General features: G+C 41.2%; 1 protein-coding gene across 1 annotated transcript in view; it reads left to right on the forward strand.

The window, feature by feature from the left end:
* Positions 1–25,992, forward strand: part of cachd1 (cache domain containing 1) — a 55,731-nt gene that overhangs the window by 11,619 nt on the left and 18,120 nt on the right. Inside the window, exons 2-5 of the mRNA XM_053853113.1 lie at positions 14,715–14,777; positions 15,967–16,115; positions 23,208–23,314; positions 25,477–25,603. Coding sequence (XP_053709088.1) covers positions 14,715–14,777; positions 15,967–16,115; positions 23,208–23,314; positions 25,477–25,603 — 446 coding nt within the window. The remainder of the gene's footprint in view (positions 1–14,714; positions 14,778–15,966; positions 16,116–23,207; positions 23,315–25,476; positions 25,604–25,992) is intronic.

Raw genomic sequence — 25,992 nt, forward strand, 5'->3', positions numbered from 1 at the left:
TACTGCTTACCAACAACAAATGATTGGTTGTTTGTGGGAAGTGATGGAAAGAATGTTTGGTGGGTATCTGGTCAACGTTTAGGGTTCACACATTGAGATCCTTGTCAAATGCGTGTGTGACTGCCTTGTTTCTGTTTCAGGCTTGAAAGTAATGGCTGCTTGCATAAAAATAGAACAAATGATTGAGTTGAGATGCATTGGTGAACATGTTGACTATTTTACATCGCTGGTGCTTCATTTATAATGAATGAGTGAATGTTTATTTCAAACCTGTTATATTATATATATATATATAATATATATAATATATATATATATTATATTATTATTCATACAATGCTTAGAATTTCCTCAATATTTCTTATCATATGTTTCAGAGATTGAAAAGGAGCAGAGTGAAGAACAGTTCATATAGTGTTATATAACACAAACGATGCATGCACTCAAAAGACTGTGGCTTTTTTTTTTTTAATGTTTGGTTACCGAGTTTATAGGAAGTTGCTAGGAAGTGTTTTTACTGTCGTAATGAAACAACATATCGCAACCTACACTGGCGAACAGGAACAGGGGTGGCATCTTTTATGGTATAGTACGGTGGTTGAAACAATGTTTTCGAACAACCATAAAATTTGACATCATCGCAAATGTTATCATGAAAAATAGTGTATTTTTTAGTGTTGCTCAGGTGCTGCACTGCTTAGTCGTCAATGACTGAAAAAGGCTGGATTTCCATGAGTTTCCTCATTGTAGCGTGGTGAGCAGATGGCACAGAGTAGAAGTAACAAATTATATTTATCATATTTGTCTGTGGTTCCTCCACGACTCAGCCATGGCTGAAGCACCACCCTTTATGAACGTGCTCGCAAGGTACTTGAACTTCTCGACCTACTGAAGGAGGTTCTTTCTGGGCAGGGTAGAGAGGCATGGGCTTGGATTTAGACGAGCTGATTCTCGTTTCAAGCAAAAAAAAAACTATAAATTCATACCCCTTCAGATGCAAGCTCAACTTTTCGTATCAATGAAATGAAACGTGTATTTTAACTTATGGATTTTAATCATTAGTATAATTAATTCCTTGTGCCGTTTGATGTATTGCCTTAGCGTGAAGGCCCCAAAAATATCTTTTTGCGCTTCTGACTTTGATTCAGTTTGTGAAACACAAATGACAGCCGTGTAGCAGACGTGCAGGCTGTGCCACTAGCTGAAAATGAGCGCTCACGGTTCGACCAGCAGCTCCCTTGTTGGTCTGAATGAGCACTCAGAGCGAGACAAATGCAACCTGACAGTCGGGTTTCTTTTTCAATGTGGCAGTCTTCCCCTCAAGAAGTGTTTTCTGTACTGAGGCACAAGACAAACAGTGGGGGCGACATTCAGCACCAGGTGGAAAGGGAAGTCTCCTGCTAACTAAGTTTCCTTGGTGACTGGTTGAGTGAGTTAGTGAGTTAGTCATACGATACTGTATGATTGAAATCTATTGAAAGGATATTGTTCTTCTTGCGCCGACCCCTGAATTATTTGTTAAAATTTGTTAAAAGTATTTCTTATTCAATTTCTTGTTCTTATTCAATAATAAAAATATCCAAATTAACATGATTGTGTTAAAATACTTTTCATGATCATTTGGATCTATTTTCCTATATCAAGCATGTCTTTGTTGATATTGTCACAATAATATCCATGCAAAGCATATTTTATTTTATTTTTTTATGTGAAGGCATATTAACTTGTAATTATCGTTTCAAATACAATTATTTTATTTTAAATTATGTTGCATTAGTGGTACCATATTTTCTATGTACTGTGTTAAATAATAATAATAATAATAGTAGTAATCTGCTGTAAGAGTATTGATGTTGTTATGCCAATATTATTATTACGGTAGTCTGTTTCAATAAATTTAAATAAATATAATTTTCCAATTATAATTGTTCTATTATTGTATGATTATTATTGTATATTTGGATAAAAATACATTGACAGTCCAATTAGCTACATATTAAACATCTATTAAATAATCCATATTACATTGTCAACCAGATTATTTCTGTTAATCATTTTATTGATATCACAGTTAACTATTTTGATCTGCACTCAAGCCCCCCCGAACACTGCCATCTCCAACTACGGCCTCCTGATATAATTCCCAATAGTATAAGGTATCATGTGTATTTCGCAACTGCTTGTGTCCCTCTGAGGCACTTTTTTTTGGACAGGGGGAAAAATACTAATACGACAGTGTGACTTGGTTCTTGTGTGCCGACTCTCTGCCACTGAGCTCAGTGGGAATGTAGGAGGAAGTACTTGAACATGTGTGCGAAGGTGCGAGTCTGTCCGTTTACATTCCTGTGTGTGGGCGAGGGTGTACAAAAAAGATGGCGTCGGCAGTGACAGGTTAAGCCCCGTAATAGGATTGTACTTCATGGCTGCTGGAGAGTTTAACGCACGTTGATTGTTTTTTTTTCATCTACATTTGTTTTGCTTTTTTTGCCAAACTTTGCCAGTGGTTGATGTATTCCGGGACTCAGACGTGACGGGACTTGAATGCTTTGACGGTGAACCCATAGAGTTCACTGCATTTGAGCTATTTAATGTGATAACTGAAGTGGCGCGTTTTTGCTTTTCAGAAATACTGTCATTTTCAATGGGAATATTAATATTTGCCTCCTCCCCTCCCCCAGGACTCATTTTTTCTTTCTATATGTTATGCTTATGCTCCTATTGTATTAGATTTTTCTTTGGATAAAAATATGCAGTAACATAGTAGAAATCCATGTAAATGTATTATTTTTATTTAATAGAAGTAATTATTTTATTTCTATTAGTTGTTGTATATTTTATGCCTTTCTTTTTGCGTTGAAAATATTAAGTGGTATTTCCATTTTGTAACAGTCTCAAACACGCACAAAAAATCATAATGGTGCGTTCTATTCAAGTTAACAAAACAATTGAAATCTCTGATCTGCTTGCCATACTCAAAACATATGGAACTGTATTAATTTTGTATTATAATTGCGTTATGTAGGTTTTCTCAATTAATTTATTATAATTTGTGTTATTTTTGTTGATGTGAGAAACAGATTTCTATTGTAATGTTTCCATCAAATGTGTTCTCGTATCAATTCTATTATTATGAAGTGTTATGGCTAATCTAATGGTAAAGCCTCTCCATCTTTGTTAGGCCCCTCCAGAGCAGCGGGCTCTTGATTTACACTCCTCCTGGCTTAACCCGTTTCACTTTTATGTCCCTGTAAAACTTTAACCTGCTCAGTAGACGAAGAGAAAGCTTTGTGACCGACGTGTGTGTTTTATGTGTGTACTTTGGCTTTGTGGTTTCCTGCCAGAACTCGTAAATGACTCGCCTGGTACACAGCAGAAAGCAGTTTCATCAAATAAATAATTTCTAAATTCGGTGCATGACATTCATCCACACACCAACAGGTCCAACTCTGAGTGTACATAAATGTTCAAGTGTGTGTTTCTGAGATTTAACCATATCTGTGTTGCCGTTTTTCTTCCTGATTGTAACTTGCTGGTCTCCAAGAGTTGCCAATGCAAAGCCTCAGTCGAGTTAATCGGCCAGTAAAATTCCCTCCAAACTGTCATTAGTTGTCTGAAGGTAGCAATCCCTACTGACAAACCAGACTGGGTGACAGTTTGAAGTATCATATTTTATTAATCAAAATATTGATACTTATAGACTTCAGAATAACGGCACACTAGGTTGGACGACGGTTCCATGTTCATTTTACTATTGTTTTGTCCCTCCCCTACAAATCAGTGTTATGGCCTGTCCTAAGATGAAACAAGACCAGAAACCTTCACCCTTCTGCTGTAAACTAGAAGAAAAAAAGTTCCCCAGAGACCATGAAAAAAAAAATTACCCCTCAGGAAAACTTTTAAATACCGATCTTTGGGGTAGAAAGTGTTGTCAAAGAGTATAAAAAAATGAAATATGGAAGTGTTTGAGTCTCAATTGAATGTAGAAAGGAAAAATATATCACCATTACTTGGAAAAATGCTCAGCCAGAAAACGAATATGTTTGAAAAGATTAGACTGAGAGATGAGGATGATATTCTAAATATGTCTTTGAATGCCATGTCCTAGCGAACGTTTGTCTGTTCATCAGCTCGTGCATCTGCGCTTCGACACAATATAATACAAAAGCTTTTTCCATCGCGTCTGTAACCTTCGCCAGACGTGATCTCACTGAGACCCATGAAACTTGAGAGGGAGACCACCCGGGGGAACTTTTCTTCCAGTCTGATGACCTTTCTCACCTTTATCTGTTCCAATCTTTCTGGCTGGTGTCAGCGGCAATCCCTATAATTGTTTTAAAATAAATGTGTAAAACAAACTTTCCTTAGGGACAAATCCATAATGATAAAATTGTTCACTTGTAGCTTTTTTTAAAATAAAAATTATTTAATTATTCAATATACTGTAATTCAACATACTGTAAAAACATAAGGGAAGATTATTGTCAAATCATGAAATCACAATAGCAATACGATTGCTACTTCACAAAGTTCACTATGCCACTAACTGTTAACATTTGTGCGACAATGATGCTCTGGACGTTCCTTACAACTTGGTTTATCGTGACTGTCACTGCAAACTGTGGAATGGATTTCCTTTACATTGAGAGGCAAGAGACATGCCTCAGGAAGTCCATTCCACAGTTTGCCGTGAGCTTGCAGAGCAGCAGAGACTTCAGCTGAAAACATGTAGCCATTTAGTATGCGAGTGTTTAGCAGAATGCACCAGGAGCAAAAACTCCCTTACTTAAGTCCTGGGATGTGTGGTATTTATGAGTCAGTTGGAACCCAAAGTAGACGTAGATAAAGTGGCAATGGTGTTCGCTGACAAAACATAACAGGAGCGCGAGCCCAAGAGGCTGTTAAGGAAGGCACATTGGATGTTGTCGATTCCCAAACACAGTGTGTGTCCTTAAATTCTCCTATGTCACTTGTCAGTTGGATTGAAATTTACAAATTGGTGGAATGGGTGGAGAAAAATTGACTTAATGGGAGGTTACAAATTGCGAAATGGGCGGTTACAAGTTACCGAAGTGGGTGGTTACAAATTGCTGAAATGTGCAGATACAAATTGACGGAATGCGCAGTTACAAATTGACAAAATGGGTGCATACAATTTAACAAAATGGATGGTTGCAAATGACCAAAATTGTAAAAATTTGGTTGTACGGTTGTAGTTTTCATGATTTGCTTTCGTGGTCTTACACTTACCTCTAGTCGGCTTCTCCAATTAATGCACGATAAACAGTAATAGGGAAAAAACAGCAAACTGAGCTCTAGAGCTCCCTCGTATCCGAGGAATATCCGTATCGGCAGATATCCAAATTCAAGTATCGGGATCGGATCGGAAATCCAAATGTGCATCCCTGCAGTGCATGATAAAGTTTGACTGGGCAACAAGAGCAGACTGTTGTTTTTTTGTTGACTAAATTATTCAAAAGGCAAACCATGCAAAAGCTGTCCATGGCCCACTGATATTGGTTTGCAAATAAAGTTTCAATACAAAAATATTCTTGTTTTTGGTTGTTTAACACCAGGATTTTCTCAAACATTGACTTATCCAGGATCTTTTCAAACTGAAATGTGCCCTTGATGGTCTTTGTGATGGATTGTGTATGTCGTCCACAGCTGGTGGAACCCCCCTCTAACATGAAGAATTTTAAAGTACAATAAAAATGGTTGTCTGAGTTGTTGGAACTGATGTTGTGGTTTGGGAGTCCAGGCCACACGATAGACCCGTCATACTTCGACCAGTCTCTTGGCCAGTGTGAGCATGCATGCCCCAGACTTGATAGGCTCTTCAAGCAAGGCAGTGTTGCATTTTTTTCTCATCAAGCATTCTTCCTGGGCTAATTTAGCTCTGTGTGTGGTTTTGTTTGGGTCCTTGTTGCCTCTGAGATCTGTATCAGTGTAATTGGATGTGCCCAGGTATGCAGCTTTGATCTGTCTCTAGAACCTTTTCACATGGGCCTGTTTTTTGAGAGCTGGTCGCTACTCCTGTGATGCAGCAGGACATGGCATTATAGCTACCTCAAAATATGTACATCTTCACAAGTTTTTATCTTTGGTGTGCTGCATTTTGGGCTGGACTTGTTTCGGCTTGAAGCATCTATTCTTTATTTCACATGGGTCTAATTCAGCCAAAGTCAGAGGAACTATCAAACATGGTTTACAGAGGGCTTTTGATGTACAGACACCATCACCAACCCTTATTTAAGTTGGCTTTTTGTTTTTGTCGCTGAAACTCCCTTACTTTCCTCATTTGAGTCATTTTTTTCCACACTCCTCCATTCGTCCCCTCACCCACCTCCTTTTTTTCCTCCCACATGTGGAAAGCATTATATCCCGTCTGGTGGAGAGCACGAGCAAACATGCCGAGCTGAGACCTCTTGGTTGGTGTATGGGTGCGAGGGACTGGGCCGGGATCTGAGCAGTCCTCGAGGCGCTGTTTGGACAAAAGGGGCTGTTGTTATTTCAGAACGGCTGAACCTTCAAGTTGACAGGACTACATGCCTGATGGAACTGGAAGGGGTGAAAGATAGAGGGCAGTGAGATAAAGAATTTATCATGATCTGTTGCCATGTCTATGTTGAACAGTCACAATAGGACCATTTGGTAAACCAAAATAATTTGCTTCTACAACCATTGGTAAAAATTATGGAATCACGAGTCTCTTGGCGGATGTTCATTCAGCCATTTAATTTTGTAGAAAAAATAAAACTAAAGTCATTTCAAATGGCTATGTTCTTGCTTTAAGAAAGACTAGAATAAATCAAGAAAAAAATGTGGTACTGGGTATCAATTACTGTTTTGACCAAGCAGATCGTCATTCATCATCATTAATCTGCAGTTAAAAAGGAGTGATCACACCTTGGAGCTGCTGCACCTTATGGTATGTTATGGTAGTTGCCTTCACACTGCACCCTGTCTTGATGATGTCCTCTGAAAAAAACAAGCAAACTCCAAATGTATCCAACTGAATTCAGCAAGTAACTTGTGGCATTTGGATTCATCCTAATGGATGCACACAGTTGGTCCTTAGTTTATGCAAATTTTGACATGGGTGAAATGAAGCTTCAATCATCTCAGAGCACTCAGGGATAAATGTTTGACCTTCCTACAACTCACATGTGACCTGCTTTGGGTTGTGTATTCTGGGAGGTGGCAGACCTAGGTCACAATGGAGACACATACTTGTCTCTTGTTTGGCCATTTTTATTCCAATAGAAGGGCCACCAAGGGTTTCTTTGTAGTGTCAGATCTGGACTTCTTTGCTCTACCTGCTGCCCCTGCAACCAGAACTCTGGTAAGTGGGAGAAAATGGCTGAGTGGTTGCTGTTTGAAGAAGGTGCTTGAAGTCACAGTAATATTGACCTTAGATAATGAAGACTGAACTGTCTCATAAAAGAGGTTTTTGTGATAAACTGCAAGTTTAGTCTGAATAATTTTGAATATTTCTGAGATTGTGTTGACTATGTATTCAAGAATGATAGGTGTAGAGGATTTGAATTGCAGAGTACCCGCTGTGAGCCTCAACTAACTCAACCATGCTAATGATTGCTAACATGCTGGTAATGTAATCTCCTAAAACCAATCTTCTTATCTTGTCTTATCTTGTGAGAACTGGGGATCAAAACAGCCTGGGTGAAGGCAGTTGAAGAGAAATCTATACATCTGCATATCAGTGTCACGAGTTACAAAACACAGCTAATATCAAGTTTGTAATGTCTTCACCGCAGATATCGGCTGAGACTCACAAACACAGATACTGCACATCTGGTTACGCACACAACTTCTTGATTGTAAACAAGGTTATTAGACATCATTTGACTGTGTTTGGTCTACAAGTTTGTTTACTTTCGCTGCGTAGCTGAAGCTCGTGCAGTCGCACATGACTCACTCTGGTCATAGTCGAGCTACTCTGGTACATGCTGTCTTAGTTGAGCTATTATTATCCAGGTTGTGTAGTCTGACAAAGAGAAATTCCAATTTTTCCAGTAGTCGCACTAAGCTGTTTAAATGTATTTTAAAAGACCAACTTTAGTCAGACTAATGCAATTACTTGGTATTCTGGTCCTGCATGTACTCTTACTCCCCGAGTATGGTATGGTCCAAGGTTTTTTTCTGTAGACTATTTTCACTTTTCTGAAATAGCCATTCTGTAAATACATCCTCCCAAATTTTGTTCCAAGTACTCCCATTTATTTAGATAAAACATATTGGGAGAATATAGAAGAGAATGTAAAGGAAGACTGTTTTGCTCCTGCAATTATATTCAGTCAACAAGGAGCATGTTTCTCAGAGCTCTCAGGAAAGCTCGGAAAACGGACTGAATGCACAGCGCTTCCATCCTGCCAGTGTCGCGACTCATGAGAACCGGCCGCCCTGTTTCCTCAGCAGGACGCCCTGAATGTATTATTACTGCCTGTATAATGCCCAAGTCGTGTCATGTCCCTGGTTTAAATTCAATTGTGTTTCCGCCTGGTAATTTTGCCGAATATGATCTTAATTTGCAGATTCTCTAACCTTTCGCAACTGTATGTTGGCTATGGTGGTAGCCATATTTGTTGACTTCCGTAATCTCAGGGTGATCCACATCCTGCGAGTCGCGACACTCACGGCATGCTTGTTTATTTGTTGTTTATCAACTTATTTTGGTACAAATAGATGTTTACGGCTCTGTTTTTTACAAAGCAAGTAGTTAGTTGTCAGTATTTGACATGGTGTTGGGAGGGGGTGGGGTTAGAGGCGGGGTTATTGGTAGGGGGCGGGGTTTTGGACGCCCTGTTTCAAAATCCTAGCTATAAGCCTGGTGGATAATGGCTATGGAGCTCGATCTCTGCCACCGACTTGAGCAAACGTGGTTTGGTTGTATTAATCCATCCTGTTGCTTGCTCAACGTCGCATACACGCGCGCACCTCGGGCTGCCTCGTTCGAAGTGTCATAAATTAATAAAACTAGCGCAAGACAGTGGAAGCAGTGCACAACAGCCTCAGGTAAGTCATTGTCTTAAAAGTTGCACTGTTTCCACTGTCTTGTGCTATTTTTATTAATTTAGGATTTAGTTCCTGTAGGACCCGCCTTCCCCGTCCACTGAAAAGTCTTGTGAATGGGGTAGAGGTTCAGCCAATGAGAGCAGAGGACTTCAAGCGGCAGCTCAGTGTTTCGCTGACTTTGGTGGCAGTCTTGAGTACACATGGCGTTGTGCGCGCAGAGCAGACTGAAGTTGAGTGGGAGCATATGATACTGAGCGAGCGGCAGTGATGTTGAGCGCGTGTGTATGCGACGTTGACCGAGCAGCCCGAGGTTGAGCGTGCGTGTATGTGATGTTGCGCGAGCAGCCCGAGGTTGAGCGTGCGTGTATGTGACGTTGCGCGAGAAACTGGATGGTTGTGAGCACAGAAAACATGTCTTGGGTGTACAACGACCAAAACACGTTCGCTCAAGTCGGTGGCAGAGATCTAGCACCATAAATAGCAGGAATTCGCTAGTAAACAAATATGCCGCCTGCAATGGACTAGCTACGGCTGCAACAGGGTTGTGAATCTGCGAATTTCGTTCATATTAAGCAAAATTACCAGGCTCTATACCGGCTCTAATGATCAGAAATTTAGGGCATTCTGCTTAGAAAACAGGGCGACCAATCTAGGTGTCTGCTTGAATCATGATCAAAAACCTGGTCAGGTTTGACCAGGTGGTCAGTTGATGCAGCCATTCAATGACACAGTTTTCTCTTCCAGATCTATCTAAAGACTGTCAGTTAGCAAGAGTTTTGCTTTTGTCACTCTGGTTACAAGTTTGTTTTTAGCTGACTGTCATGACAACAGCCTTGGTTAACATATATGGACCTTCTGTGGCAATGTGCTGCCGTATCTTGTAACGTGACCCTGGAATCATGAATCAAATTTATTTTATTGCTAGGTCATCCAGCATTCATTATTGAAGCCTCTGTTATGTTGCCTAAAGACATGGAGTGGTCACACTAGTGTATTTAAGGTTTTACAGTCTTGGATTTTCAAGAGATTACATAAACTGAAAAAATCATATGTGGGAAAATGTGCACCATTTTTGTATTCGTTTTTTCTTCTCTATGATTGTCAGTTTCACATTCGTATGCCTTCATTGATCTCTGTTTATTTTTCAAATCCGATTTTTTTTTTTTTTATTTCTCAAAACCATGTTGTTGTTTTTTTTCTTGAAATGATCCTAACTCTGGGGTACACTAGAAAGATCAATAGTACATCACAGGACGACAGTACCACTTAGAAAGACTTACATCTGCAGACAATGTGTGCTGTAATCAAACATTCCACTACCCCACTGTGCCACACAGCTCTGGGCTGTGTGTTCCAGTCAGACATATGTGTTACCATGTTTAAGCTCCTATAATGGTCTACCATGGATATTTCCTGCGGAGGGACCATTCACTCACTGTTTATTGGAAGATGAAAATGTTTCTAGGCTTTCAGCGTGTTCTTCTGGTTCTACTTTCTGGTCAATGCCTCCTAACTCAGGGAATGTGGAGCGTGTCATGGCAATAGGTTGCACTGAAGAAGGGAATAAAAAAACACCGCAGATCAGAGGGGAAGCCTCTGCGCTGCATTCCCCGGATCCAAGCCTTTGTAGTGCGATGAGCAGAGTGAGCTAGCCGGCAGTGGGGAATGAGGAGAGTAGCAGAATGAGGGGGAAAGCTATTGGGAAATAAATAACTGAAAGAAGACTGAGCTAAACACCATCATCTTGGAGGAAGCAGTACTGGGCTTTCTGTGAGTTGAATGGAAATCGGTCGTATTGGCTCTCGGTCTCCAGTTTGTGGAATGGACACTATTAGATATGCTATTAGATAATATAGCCATTAGGTCACATTTCGGTTTGTTAGTTTGGTACTGCATTTGCTTTTGGTATGCTTAATGAGCCAATCCATACAAGCCTGCATGTCCAATTAACTACTCAGGTACTTCATATCTGCTACACATGCAGCCTTTTTTGACCACAGCACAATTTCTTCGGTTTCACTAAAACACACGAAATTGACAACCATAGTATTGGGCCTTTCATTCGAGTGAGTGCTCCATATCATCATGGTTGCTCAGCGAGTATTCACATCATTGGCTAAGGATAGAAGTGTTGGCAACAGGATCATGATGCCGATCACATGTATTATCATTTTGTAATCAAAATGTAGTTATGATGAGTCCTTCTGTATACAGGATTTGGAAAAAATATGAACCATTAAATAATTTTAATGCAGGCGCATGTTTTTGTTTACCTCTCCAAGGTGGAAAAAAGAGAAAAACATTGCAGAATACCTTAACTGTTTGTTGAACTCGACTTAACTGTAAATGTATTTATCACGATTGTAATATAAGTAAGAGTGTTGTTGTTAGAAAAATCCAGTTAAAATGCTCAGAGACTCACGCCACATTGATGTCTTGAGTCCAGTTTTCTGCCTCACGTGTTTTCATTGAGTGGCCAATGAAGAACAAAAGATTCACTTAAAAAGAAAAGAGCCCCTCGAGGTGGTTTAACCCACCCCCACCCACCGCCTCTCATAAGTGGCTGGTAGAAGTGCAGATGCAAGACAGAACCAATTAAATAGATGCCCGTCATTCTCTGGGCCAGCTTTGTGTTTTTCATCCCAGCGGACAATAGTTGTGTATACATTACTGAAATCGCTGCGGAGTGGAAACAACGCACATTTCGTGTGCACATGAGCAGCACAGGGCTTTCGCTGAGCTTGAGCCATTCCTGAGAAGCACTCATCTGTGGTCGGGATTAACCCCGAGATGGGCGGATTGAAAAACCGAACCTAATGAGACAAAGGCTGGTTGGCTGTGATCAATGAAGAGGAGTTTGAGTGCATAGCTGGCCAGATTAGCCGCTTTTTAAAAAACGTTCTTCTCTGTGGTGTGCTTCTTAAGTTTGCCGCCTCTTGCCCTTTGTGTGAAAGTTTGAACAATCCCAAGCCAACGTATTTCAGGATGAGCTGATTTTATTAGATGCAGTATTCAGGTGATCATAAATGGTGGTTGTTGCTGTCAGGTTGGTGGACATTGTAGCTGTTTCAGTGAGGGTGCTTGATTTCAGGTCATGGGAGGCCATAGGGGCCCACAGTGGCCCAGAGAACCTCAGGCCTCTCTGGTTTCACATGCGAGCATTCCTCCCTGGCTGCTTCATAGCTGTGAAAACCGCAAAGCAGCTCAAACAACAAACACTTGCAGTGCAGAAAAAAGGAAGGGGGTGACGGAGAACCTGTAGCTAATCAACAGCAGGCGTTTTCCTCTTCTTTTTAAAGAAAGTTTTGAGAAAATTCAACTCCATTGGAATGGATTTTCATTCCTTCTTTTGTGTGACCTGCCCATTGCAGCAGCGCTGCTTGTGTTGCTAGTTTGTGTACCCTCAGCCAGACTTCCCTACATGAGCACTGTGTTCTGAACTTGGTAAATAAAACTCAATAGTCAAAATGCTGCTGTGACAAAACAAACAAACAGGGTGGCTTTGTTTTCTTCGCAGGCCTGTCTTTTCAACACTGACAGTTAGGCAGGTGCTTGTCTAAAAGGTGCAAGAGTTTATTTAGCGGCTAAGACTAAATGCTCTCATCCCATTTGGTTGCAGGTAGCATTGTTTTTTTTTTTGTTTTCATTGTTCTCACTTTAATTGTCTTACAATTCTTACTCCTGCCTTGTATGTTTTTTCTTCTTTTTTTGCATGGGATTTAAACCAGGGTCTCCGGAGTGGAATGCAAATGTGCCACCTCATAACCCACAGTCGCTCTCTTTTTCTTCATTGTTGTTCTTTTTCTTTTTTGGTCATCATCTTTTTCGTCTTTGAGCATTTCCATTTCAAGGGTTGCCACAGCGAATTTACTCTCTCCCACTTTGGCCTATGTTGATCATACTATTCAGTCTCACTGATACTCTTCCATGTCACATCCATGAGCCTCATGAGATGGCTTCCTTCTTTAACCTACTACTTTTTTGTGAAATTGACTGCTTTCAATATATGCACAATCTTGGATGCTTAATTACGATTGGATAATTCTAATCATTCTGATCTCTAGTGCAGCCTCGGGATCTTTATCAAACGTTTTCATAACTGATCAGTGGCTCACAAAGGTTACGCTCAGACTCTGTAACTTCAATCATCTTTTGTGTCTTTGTTTATTGTTGGATTGATTTGCCGTTTTTCATAGTTTGTGAAACCTGATTGTCCATTCTTGGCTCTAGCATTCTGCTCAGATGCTCTCTTCACTGTTGGGGCCATTTTGATTTATGTCACCACTATTTCATCATAAAATACAGACCGTAAATGTTACTGAACTGGTAATTTGATGATCAGAAGGTCAACAAAAGTGGCATAGCTGGACCAGTGTGGCAGCTGTGTCTGCTGGCTAGTGCACCTTTTTGCATGCTTGGTACCGCAAGAAACGAAACGAAGGAGTATTTATTGCCGGTTTCTGATCTGTGGTGTGACCCAAGTCATTCAAATTACAAGATCACGGGAACAGAAAAGTTTGTGCAGGCCAGCGTACAAAGGAACATTATCTGTATTACTTCACTCATTATCAATACAAAGGTCACGTCTAGCTCCCCTCATTGCTCCCCGATTGCCTGCGAAATCCTAAAGTAGGACTTATTGGATCCTCTTGCTTCATGATATAAATTCCAGGACTGCTAAAGAGCTTCAGGTGGGGAAATCAGACTTGGGATCCAGACACATAAAAAGCTTCAGTTTTTGTCGCTGGGCAGGCTGGTGATGCTTTTTCCGCCCGGTGACGGACGCTGATGGGAAAGACAGCGCTGCACTGACTAATGATTGGTTGCTTTGGCTGGAATTCAAGTTTATTGTCCTCTGTGGATCAGTAATAAAAATAGCCCAGAAGCATCTGAGTTACTCATCAGTCCTAATCTGTTCAGTGAAAAGTTCTCTATATCTAACCTATCGGCGCCACTATGGGCATTTATGTTGTGGTCATGATCGGCCGATCAAATGGCAATGATTTATTTATTTTAATAAGATTATTTGAAAAACTATATGTGATGAGAAATGTTATAAGTACTCCCAGGTATCCCCTGGACATGTCGTCGATGAATAGCACATCATTGTTCATTGAAAAGGGAATACATCGTATTTATTTTATATGAATATATTGCCTTTCTATTGTTTATTTGCTTTACATGTTGCAGTGTTTTCTATACAGAGTTGTTTGGTATTGTTATTATATAGTAGTCTAAAGTGTGACTTGTGTCTCATTTAGTTGAGGGAAAGAGTGAAAAAAACAATCTGCAAAAATCGGACGGTTGGGACTTTAAAAGAAAATCAGCATACTCATTAGAGCATGTTATGTGCTACTACAAATATCCAATTAGCTTGGATTTTTTTTAAAGAGATCTGTAAAAGAATGTATTTTTTGAATGAAAGAATGAAATTTTTGTTTAATGTGAAAAGTCAACTGTGTAGTGCATTAGATAATAAAAATGGGAGGGGGGAAAAGACCAACCAAATATGCAGAAATTAAGGCGACCAAATCTAATATACTGTTAAGGTTGTTGTTATTGATAAAATCATGAAAATTAATGTTCATACCTAATTAATATAATTTGCTGCAACAATATTTTTTGTTTTGTCAATGTTTTGTTTATGCAAGTCTTTAAACCATCTCTCTTTCTATCTACAGGGGATATTCAACTTATTTGCGTACACCGAAAAGACATCAAACGGAGAGACAGAGGTGCAGCAGGTGTGTAACAATAGCGTGTGCGCGCGTGTGCGTGTGCGTGTGTGTGTGCGTGTGTGTGCGTGTCCGCGCTCTTCAATCTAAGACACTGCTTTTCCTGCACACACCATCAGAGGAAATGAAGGGTTTATTAAAATTCTGCATGGCTTCTCTTCAGCTTTGAAGTTGTCATTTCTGTTTGTTTCTCTGTGAAACAGAAGCCAGGCTTCTTTAAAAGTAAAAAAAAAAAAATGAAGAATGATAACGCCGCACTGTGTTATGTCTGGAACACTAGAATATCTTTGTTGTTGAAGCCAGTGATGACAAACACAATCATGCATGTGTTGTGCATCGGCACTGTGCGATGTGTGGCGGGGGCGGGGGCCACAGGGTGGTAAACAGCCAGCAGCAAGAACAGACAGGCTGATGTTTGCATTTCTCCGGTGTATCACTGAAATGCTCACCTGGCAGATATTTGCACCTCAAAGTGGCCTCACAGCGCTTATTACCACCATGGTTTCCTCCCATAGTCCAGAAACATACAGGGTTTAATTGGTAACTTCTGTGGTTGTGTCTACAAGTGTTTGGGGATGGACTGGAGCCCTATCCAGGGTGTCCCACACCTCAACCCCCATCATGCTGGGATATTCTCTGTCCCTGTCTGTAAACACAAGAGAGCTTGTAAACCTCTAAACCTCAGCCCTGATCCAGTGGTCCGAGAGAAACCTAAGGAGCTCCGGGTTCTTTTGCATGAATGCACAGTGAATGTGAGTTTCATTCACTCATGGAAACCCTCCAATCCACTTTTGCATAAAACTGTGTGTGTGTCTGCTGGATGTATCATGGTGTGTGCACCCGGTGGTGAAAGAGGAATAATTGCGGGCAACTGCTCCAGGCACAGATTCAACCCCCTAATAGCGTCAGCAGCCGGCTGATGAGGTGTACAAGGGTTGCTGCGGTGCACTCTGCTCCTGCCCCGAATCCCGGCCCTTCAGCGGAACCACTAATTATGGACGTGAACAAAGAAGTCCTAGTTACTGAGGAAATAAGCCCCTTGTGTGTTGTCTGAGTCCGTATCTTGATTCACAAAGTTTTGGGGCCTTTACTTGTTCCTGTTACTGCAAGGATGTGGTGTGTGATCGCTCACCATGCTTCCATTACTGTTCTTGTTTGCTGCCTGGGTCTTCATCACTCACCCTCTTGTGTCTTGCAGTTGGCCAAGAAGATTCGAGAGAAGTTCAACCGGTATTTAGATGTGGTGAACAGGAACAAGCAGGTGGTGGAGGCGTCGTACACGGCCCACCTCACGTCTCCTCTCACAGCAATCCAGGACTGCTGCTCCATACCGGCATCCATGATGGAGTGAGTGATGCTCTTATCCCACAGCTGTTTTCTATGAGCATGAATTTGGAATTAAAACACCAGCGCCACTTCCCACCGTGACTGTTCATCTGGGAAAAAGGAAAAGAAAATCAGCTAGTTGTTAACTGCAACTCAGGAGTTTTCTTGTGTATAGCTCAAAATGAGTCATTTGCTTCTGAATTTGCAACCAATATCTGAGAATTTACACTTGACTTACCGTTAATAGTTAGCTGCTGCTGTTCCTTACACACTCCAAGTTCCTAGCCTCTTATCTGTTTGTGGCTAATTAGCATGCCATTTTTGGTTGGGCTCATGAGAACTGGTTAGCGTCTACCATTGAGTTGGACAAAGTTAACTTACCACAATTCGCAGCTGGCCTTTTGGTCAGTTAATCTTACGGTTAAGTGTCAGGCCCCTGATAATCACGTTGGTTGAATACTAACGTATATTCAGCCTCTTCCTAACAACAACAGGCATTGTCTCAAAAGTGCACCTGCACCTGAGATGAACATCATTGCTGTGTACAAGCTCTTGAGGTGATGCACATGGTGTAATGCTGATGTCATTTGTCATCAACATCTTCTTTCCTAAATGATGTCTGAGTACGACAGTGAAACATCAGAATTCTCCTCGCCCTGCTGCAAAGACCCAGTTTTCCACCAATGGCTGGTTCTTGCAGCTGCAAAACCCCAGTTCAAAGTGAAGCAGCAAGAGAGGAGCACAGCTTTCAGCTCTAATCTACAGAGCCGCAGCTGTCTCCCCCATTCAGCCGTCTCTCTCTCCGTGTCTGTCCATGTCTCCTGCTCCTATCAGTCCGGATTTCTCTGAAGTTTTTACACAGCAGACTTCACAGGCGGCAAGGTCATCGATGTCTGCCGTCCCATCTGACCACCTGTAGCCTGATCATGTGCACACAATGCATGTTTACTGACACATTAGCAGTCTAACATTTTCCATTGATTTGTGCCTGAGCCTGAACTGAAATACTGCAGCAGAGACATGAGCGGGAGAACTGGGTTGGTATGATGCGGCTGGTGGGGGAGGCTGAACATACCAAACTGAAGTCTGATAGATCCCTGAACTTCAAAGCGTCTTCCCCAGGGGGAGGGAAAAAAAGCAGCACACTGCTTCATTTTTCGGGTTCATGCAGCATCATGAGATACTCAGCGAAGAGAATATTTTTACTCCAGAGCTATCAAGCTTGAATGTCGATTGTGTGTGTGTGTGTGTGTGTGTGTATATATATATATATATATATATATATATATATATATATATATATATATATATATATATATATATATATATATATATATATATATATATATATATATATATATATATATATATATATATATATATATGTGTATATATGTGTATATATGTGTGTATATGTATATGTTATGTGTATATGTATGTATGTATGTATGTATGTATGTATATATATGTATGTATAAATGTGTATATATATATGTATATCTATATATGTATATATATATATATATATATATATATGTATGTATGTATTTGCCATAATCCACCTTCTGAGTCATGTCCGCTTGAATTAACATATTCTATTTGCGTTCATTTATTAATCCTCTTGGGATAGTCAGAAGCTCCTTTCGTAGGAGCAACTAATGACGTTGGAGAACAAATTACATTGTGTTGTGTAACAAGGAAGGTAATTTCATCAGCATTTACAATACAAAGTCAATCTGTCTGTCAGACACTTTTGACCATCATGAACACTAGTGAGCAATGAAATTAATATATAGAAACAGAAGAAGAAGTTTCCGTAAACGCTAAAATGGCCGTAGCATTAAAATGTGATGATTTGGAAAAAGAAGTTTGTGACCTTAAGTCTAAATGGATAAAAAAAACTCAGCAGCAATAAATACTTTGTGAAAAAATATGACCATAAAAATACCTCACACTGGATATTTCAGTAAAAAAAGGGTCATCACAAGGGTTAAATGCTGGAAATAATCAGTTTCTATAACAAAATTAGAAAAACACGAGCAAAAAAGCCTAGAAATGTCAACTAGGGGCAAAAAGCAAAGACTATCAGTGACCATCAGTAAATGACCATTGTCACAAAATAGAAAACAGAACAGCTTAACTGAAATTGTTACAACAAGATCAAAGATCACAAAACAAACCAATGTTTAAACGTCCGTATGGTGGAGAAGGTGAACACGGATCTCTGAATACAGATGGAACTTCAGTTCTTTTGCCTCCTGGGGTCCAATTCTGTGTGGCCTCAGTTCAGAATGGGGTCGAGTGGAGCCAGTGGGCTATAATTTGGAGGGGGATAGGGGCAGGGACGGGCGCAGAGGGCCGTGCTTGGTGGTATGCTTTAATCACTGCTGGGTCCCCTGAAAATAGCTAACCGGTGTGTCTCTATGCTTGTGGTCAACACCAGATCAGCACATGCCTACTCTGACTGTTTCACTGACAGAGTTGTAAAAGCGAGAAGTGTGCCCAGTGGCCTGACCTGAGCATCCACTTAGTGGTGTCAGTGCATCAGTCTTAAAGAGACGACTCTGATCAGGGTTCCAGACGAACTTTTTGTAGTTAGCCGACTGCTTGGGTTCCACGTTGGTCTAGAATGCAGTGCATCATTCAAGCAGGAAGCCTGACAATGAAAGCCAATGTAGACCCGGTAATTATTCAAAGTAAAACACCACATGCAGAATTTGAATCATATTTAAATCTGAAGCAAGACATCACAGCGGAGCCAGCTTCACAACACTACAGATGAAAGGCGTTCTCGCTTGATACTTGACGCCACGATAAAAGTGACCAATTGAAGAGCAAACAATGCTGTCCAGAATTTTTTACTGGTGTTGAATGTTCTGGTTCAGTCCTCGCACAATACACAGACAAACACAATGGATCATTGAACGCCCCATAAAGCTGTTTTGTGGATCCCTTTAAATGTCAGCTGCACACCAAGTATCGATGTGGCAATCCTTGCGTCACCTGCGTAAGTCACAGGGCGGTGCATCCGCAGTTGGTGCAGCAGATTGTCAGGTTGAAGGAGACCACAGCGCTTCAGCTTCGAGGTGTGTTGGGTTCTATGATCCTCCCATGACTGATTTCGGTCACAGGAGTACACAGAGAGAGCCTGCCAGAATTCAGTGTAGTGTTTCCACCCAGGTAGTGCTAGTGCATGAGTGTAACTGAGGAAAAATGTAAGTCATCTGTTTAAAACTTTTGGTTGCCTATGCAACCAATTGGTCACACAGTGGAACACTGATAACCCTATAATACAGTGGACTAATGGAGAAGCTATGGTGAAGCATTTGTTTCAGGTTGTCTCCTCACAGAGTTTTTCGATGGCTCTGGATTATGTTTTGTACTTTGATGTACATCATGGTCGCACTTCATAAATGATCTCTGGAATTCTCACTGATGGTAGGTCATACCTGCCTTGATCAATGACTATTTGAATCAGAAGTGAAGGGCTGAGGATCAACACCCCCATAACCAGTGGGGGTTTTAGGCATGGGCGAACCGTGCCTAAAACCTTTCATGCACGTTCTCATGAGGCAAGGTAGGCTTGGTGACTAGCCCGAGAACACAGCCAGAGCGTATGGGAAGAAGCAGTATTTGAACTGAGGCTTGTCAAAATTCTCGCAGTGACAAAGGAGGGTTCATCTGGGAGCCAAACCTTGTGTATGCAAATGGATCTGTTCTATTTTCATCGTGAAACTAAATCCAGCTTGCACAGCTTTTCAAAGTCTTTGAAGACATTTCTAGTGATGACTCGTCTGTTATACAGTAAATACTTCGGCAGACTGGTGTGCTGATTCTGTCAGATTTGAAGCCTTTTGAAGACATTTCCCATCACGTAATTGCTCCAAACATCTCCCCACTGGTGGTCGTTGGTTTGTCATTTAATCCGGCAGATGGTTTGGAGCCAAGAATTTTTCTGGACCTCGGATCATAAATCGAACACATCAAAGCTTCATGTCTTTTTGGTTTCACTGTGTTCCTGTTTCTACGCCACCAGTCTCACCGACAGTGCTCCTGGCCGATTTATGTCCTGATAAAGTGTGTGCTCCAACACGCACTGTCACATCAAGCTGATCCTCCTGTTGCCTTGTCAGCAAGATAATGGGTCAGCGATCTATATGTATGAAGAGAGGGGATGATAGTTGTTTAATAGTTAAACAGGCGACCCTCAGATTCATAATGTTCTTGTGTCCTTGCCATTTTTCTTGATGCATGCCAATGAACATGCTTCATTTTAAATGCATGGCTGCACCGAGGAGGGGTTTTTTCTCAGTCCGGCAAAAAAAACACAAGGCCTCCTGGTTGAGGACTTAAATCTTTCCTACGATTTACTTTCGCACATATATTCATTGCTTCTGACTTCCTTGTTTCCTTGTGTGCCTTTTTGGAAGGAGGACAGACTAAACATTTGTCAATAGATTAATTGCTTTAATGGTGGTCTCTGTCATGTCCAACATTACTTACTGCACATATCTGTGAAACAGAATACGAGAAATAAGAACAGACATCTACTGTAGTTTTCAGCGTTGAAACTTGGGGGTTTCAAAATGTCAACGTATAATTGTTGGCTGTAGCTCCATCAGTTATGGCTGATTTCACTCCAAAAAGGCCTGGTGAACAACTCTCTCCTGGAACAAATATACATTTGGATACAACTGCTTGGTGATGAGTGATGCCTGACGCCTGTCTTGCATTTCTGACCCCCCACTCACTCTCGGAAATTTTCATGTGGATGAGGATTATTTTATCATGAGGATTATTTTATATTACTGCTCCCATTTTGGCTGATAATTAGGAAAACATTAGGCTTCCAGCTATACATTATTAATATGAAGAATTATTCCTTGTCTTAATACCATTATATTTAGAAGACAAATCCTGCTTGCGTGCGTTTTCTCACCCTCATTAAATTCAGAATTTAAATCCTGCTCTGCTGCTCGCGTTTTTTCCTTTTTCATGTCGAATTCAAAGCATCTGCAAATGTATTTTTTATCTGGCACACATTTCGCTGAGCGTCCATCCCACCGCCTCTATGCAAAGTGTGTTGAAGGAGAATGGTAATGATTTTTGCCTTGTGGGACTGAAGCTGAGTGAAGTTCAAAAGCAGCCTGTACTTCACAGCAGCTGTCAGTCAAACCGGGCTTGTGCCAGGTCGGTGTGTGGGAACGCCGGTGTGTTGCTGCGCCAGAGAACGAGGTGGTTAGGAGAGGAGGGAGTGTTGGAGTAGTGGAAGAATCAAAGCGTTGCTGTGTTGGTGCAGTGCAGAACCAACTGCAGCTCCCTCATTTGTCAGCTATTAACTTTTATTGTCAACACACAAACATGCGCTATTTTAAAATGAATAGCTCAGCGCTGTACTACGAAAACATTGTTCTTGTGTCCGTTGGTTTGTGACATTGTATTAGTCAACGCCATAGGCAAACCATACCTAACAGGGCAGTGTTTAAAAATGGAGACCCAGAACATTTAAATTAAAGTCACAGCACCTCATTTGGATGTGTGTGATGCCACGGTCCGACTATTCTAAACCACTTTCCCTTAACTGAAGCCACTCTGTCACTCTGTCCGATGTGTGTGATCATGCAGTGCCTGGAGCTTATGATGCACTGAATATTTTGCCACTGAAAAGTATTTTACCACCGAAACAACACGTCAAAACTGGATGTTGTGATGATCCAACCAATGCTGTGGGCTGTTTAATCATATGAATACAACCAACAGGTCTGCAACATGATATTTCAATCCATTTGAGAAAGACTGACAGGTAGTGATTTAGAAGATGTGGATTCAGGATGATCTGATCAATTGGCCACAGTCATGATCAGCTGATATCCATGTGATCAGTGACTGCCGATCACTGCATTATTCTGCTTTACTCACTCACTGCTCACTCATGACAGCAACATGTCTGCTGTGGCAAAGAGTCCAGCTGCAGCCTGGGCGTTATCATTATGACACAATGACACAATGGCCATGGGAAAGGTTTTCTGTAGCGCTTTATAGGCCATTCACGCCATTCCCCTGTCCGGTGTGGATGTAATTGAGAATGTAACCTCAACGTTGAAACCAGGATCGGGGTGTAACTGTATATATCAGTATGCCAATTTGTGGCTGCTGCCCAGTGATATTGCTGCTGTGTGATGTTAATCAATCTGTGATGCAAAGTTTGCATCCTGCTGCGCATGTAACGGAAAAATACTTTGCATCGAAGCAGGTTAAAATGCTCCTACACAATGAATTTAATACACAATTCAAAGAACAAGCGCTCAACGGGGCATGGACAGTTTTCGGGGCTCCGTCTGAATCGGTGACTGGCAACAAAAACCTCAATGAAACATCTATTTATTATTTGAAGCATGAATGCCACTATGTGATTGCAATGCATTGGTTTTTGTGAGTCTAACACACAGTCTGAGTCAAAAATAGAGCTGTTAATATATAATAGTTTGATTGTTTTATCATTTCTCGCCTTTTATTACCTTATTTTTGTTTTTCGGGTTTCTGCCAAGAATTTTCATTTCGGTGTGTCCCTACCTGGAGCTGAACCCATTCGCATACTGCAGCAGGAGTCACACACACTACTTCTGAAATGTGCAAGTCAGCAGTTAGAACCACTTCCTGCCTCAAAGCTTGCGTCACTGGGACTAAACAATTTAATGACAAGGGCCCATGCATCTACCGTCACTCACGTCATGGACTCACTGCGAATGGATCGACTGGATTGGAATAATTCCAGCTCCGCTACTAAATACACTGTAATGTGTGCAATGAAATCAAAACACTTACTTTAATGCCTAATTTATATTTCTTTTGTGACGAGAGCGAGTCAACAATTTTACTTGTTGGACTGTTGGGCAACCTCTCGTCGAGCCGTCTTTGTTTGTTTATATAGAGTAGCTTAGTGGGAATCTTGTGAGGCTTGTGCTTGGATTCTGACATTTCCATGAATGTTTTCAGTGTGTTTCAATTATTACTTGAAATATTTTAGTATATGACTAGGAAAGAAACCAGGCTTGCCTTAGTTAATCAAGCTAGGTGTGTTGAATTAACTGTCCTTTGTGTGTTTATCTTCAGGTTTGACGGGAATTTTAACACCAACGTCTGCAAGACCATCTGCTGTGATAGACTTTCACCCAATGTCAACAGCCGAGCATTCAATCCAGGACGGGACCTCAACTCAGGTTTGTCATCTGACCAGAAATCATCATGTGGACATCTTATGAGATACAGTACCTCGAGAATGGCAGTGGTTCCTTTTTTTTCTTCATGTCCATCCTCATACATTCCACAACCACTTTGTTATGGTCTATTCATGGTTATTACTGAAAAGGCTCCATTCGGAAGTTGGACCTCTAGAGGAATAGTGGGGTGACCCTTTTCTCTGCAGATTTTTTTTAAGGTTCTTATTAGCTGGGGTTTGAAAAGTAGCCGACAAAAATGACTAGTCGATGGTGGAGTTATTTGTCATTATGAATGAGTGAGAAATATTTTTAGTGACAGGTTACATATAGCAGTTGAAATTTTAGTCATTTCGTCATTGACAAATATCAGACTGTTTAAAATTTCCCAAATGGGTCTTTGACTTTGTTCCTCATTTGCTGACACCTCCTGACATTCTGCCCTAGTGGTCTCTCGGCAGGCCATTCATAATCACCGCCATTCATAACCCATCACTATTGCCGGGCCCTTTATCTTTCTCCTGAACCCGCCTCAGGTTACACCGATGACTCCCCTCTCCTCTCACTCATGCTCCTTCACCCGCCTGCTCCCAACACATTCATTCTATCCCATTTGTCTCAGCCCAGTCTAAACACGCCACTGTAGAGAGGTACGGGAAGGGTGACGGAAAATTGAGGAGTGGATGATGAATGTCGAGAGGAACAAGGAAGAAATAGAATATTATTTTTTGGGTGAAGGGATTTTTTGTAGGTGAAGCAATTGGGGTTAACCATCCAGCGTAAGGGAGGTAAAGAGGAGAGTGCCGTCAGGGTGGAAGAGTAGACCGGTTCCCCATGCCCATCTGCATCAGCCTCATGAGACCTAAGTGAACAAAAAATATGAACGTGAGTCAATGGAGCTTGAAATATGCCATAGATTTCACATATGTCTATGAATTTGAAAGATGCATTCTAATGCTGTGGCATCAAAGTTACATGCAATGATTTGCAGCCAAAATAGAATTTTCACAAGGAAATAAATCATAAATTACACGACAAAGTTGTCAAAAGTCACATCATTATTTATCATTTCAATTGAGGTATAGCATATGTTTGATCCAGATCATGAGGCAAACCAGAAAACAACTTTTAGCCCCCCATAGACAGTTTATGTTCCAATTTTAGGTCCCATGGACCGACCGACCGATTCCTCATGTCGTTTAGTTTACAGTCAGTCAAGAATTGTACCGTGTGTAATTCTGCCTGCCTAGTCTGTGGGCTACTTCTGTACAGATCTAAACATAAGTGGCAGAGTGGAAACGTGTCAGCTCACGGATGTATACAGAGCTCTTCGCCCACTGTCAACACCACTGAGTGGTTCCTGTTTATATGAGGCTCATGTGAGTGTGATGGGATGATGTGCGATGGACATTGAGCTGCATATGGAATGAAACACTGGTCTGTCTCCTCTAGAGTTTTGTTTGTCGTCTTGTACAGAACTTTAGATCAGAACTTAAGAAAGGCAGTTTTTTGGTGGGCTTGAGTGTGGTGTCGGGGGGTATCTCCCGTGGCCAAGTGCAACTGCATCCTTGCAGAAATGTGAAAAAATCAAATCGACGTAATAAAAGAACTACCAGGTCTGTACTTGTGCAATGTCGCACAATGTTTAAAATTACATTGATTTGGTCGCTGGGTGTGGGCAGAGTGCAGATGGGGGAGGGCAATGCTAGATTACAGTCAAGGAAGTAAAGTATAATTTATGTCCTCACCTGTGTTTGTGACCTTTGTGTGTTGGTCAGAGAGAGTCTACAGTCTACCTGAGTCTGGACTCCCTTGTTGAGATGGGCCTATAAGTCTAGTTCAGGGGTGGGCAAACCAGTCTGGTGTGGTGCAGATTTTTGTTCCTTCCGATCAAGAGCACACAGTTTAACCATCTGAAACAAGCAACACCAGACTGACAATGAACCGATTTCTGTCCTGAGACTCCTGCTTTGTGCAAAGATGTCCTCTGGACTGGTTGGAATAAAAAATGTGCACCAGCTGTGTCCCTTCGTGGAACAGTTTGCTAATCCCTGGTCTAGTTTGTTTATTTTTGTAATAATTGTGTAGTCTCATTCAATACTTAAATCACTTACAACTCAACTTAAATCTCTGAATATTTTTTCCTTGTATTTCTTCTTGATCAGTGTTGGCGGACAACCTGAAGTCCAATCCTGGGATCAAGTGGCAATACTTCAGCTCAGAGGAGGGAATCTTCACCGTCTTTCCTGCGCACAAGTTCCACTGTAAAGGAAGTTATGAGCACCGCAGCAGGTCAGTACTCCTCAAGTTTACCACTGAAGCAGCATCACTCATATTAACTTCTTCCTTCCTCGCTGATCTTAAATCCTGAGGCCATGTTGATGCCCGACTAACTCTGACCACACACACACTTGCGCTGCAGGAATGTGGCCTCACACCACTAAATCCTGCTGGAATCTCACACCTACAGGGTTTTACATCTGAGACCACCTATGACAGATCCCTCTTTCTTTTTGCTCTCTGCCATCGACCTGTCGACTCGTAAAGGCCATGGGCAAATTCACGTTGCTATGTGACCTCACTGTACGGAAGACAAACTGAGAGTTGGTGGGCAATTTGGTGCCATGTTGTCTGCTAAACCTTAAATTGCAACAAATGTCCTATTCCAAATTTCCTGACTC

This window comes from Synchiropus splendidus, chromosome 1 (assembly GCF_027744825.2).
Source record: "Synchiropus splendidus isolate RoL2022-P1 chromosome 1, RoL_Sspl_1.0, whole genome shotgun sequence".
NCBI classification, from domain to species: Eukaryota; Metazoa; Chordata; class Actinopteri; order Syngnathiformes; family Callionymidae; genus Synchiropus; species Synchiropus splendidus.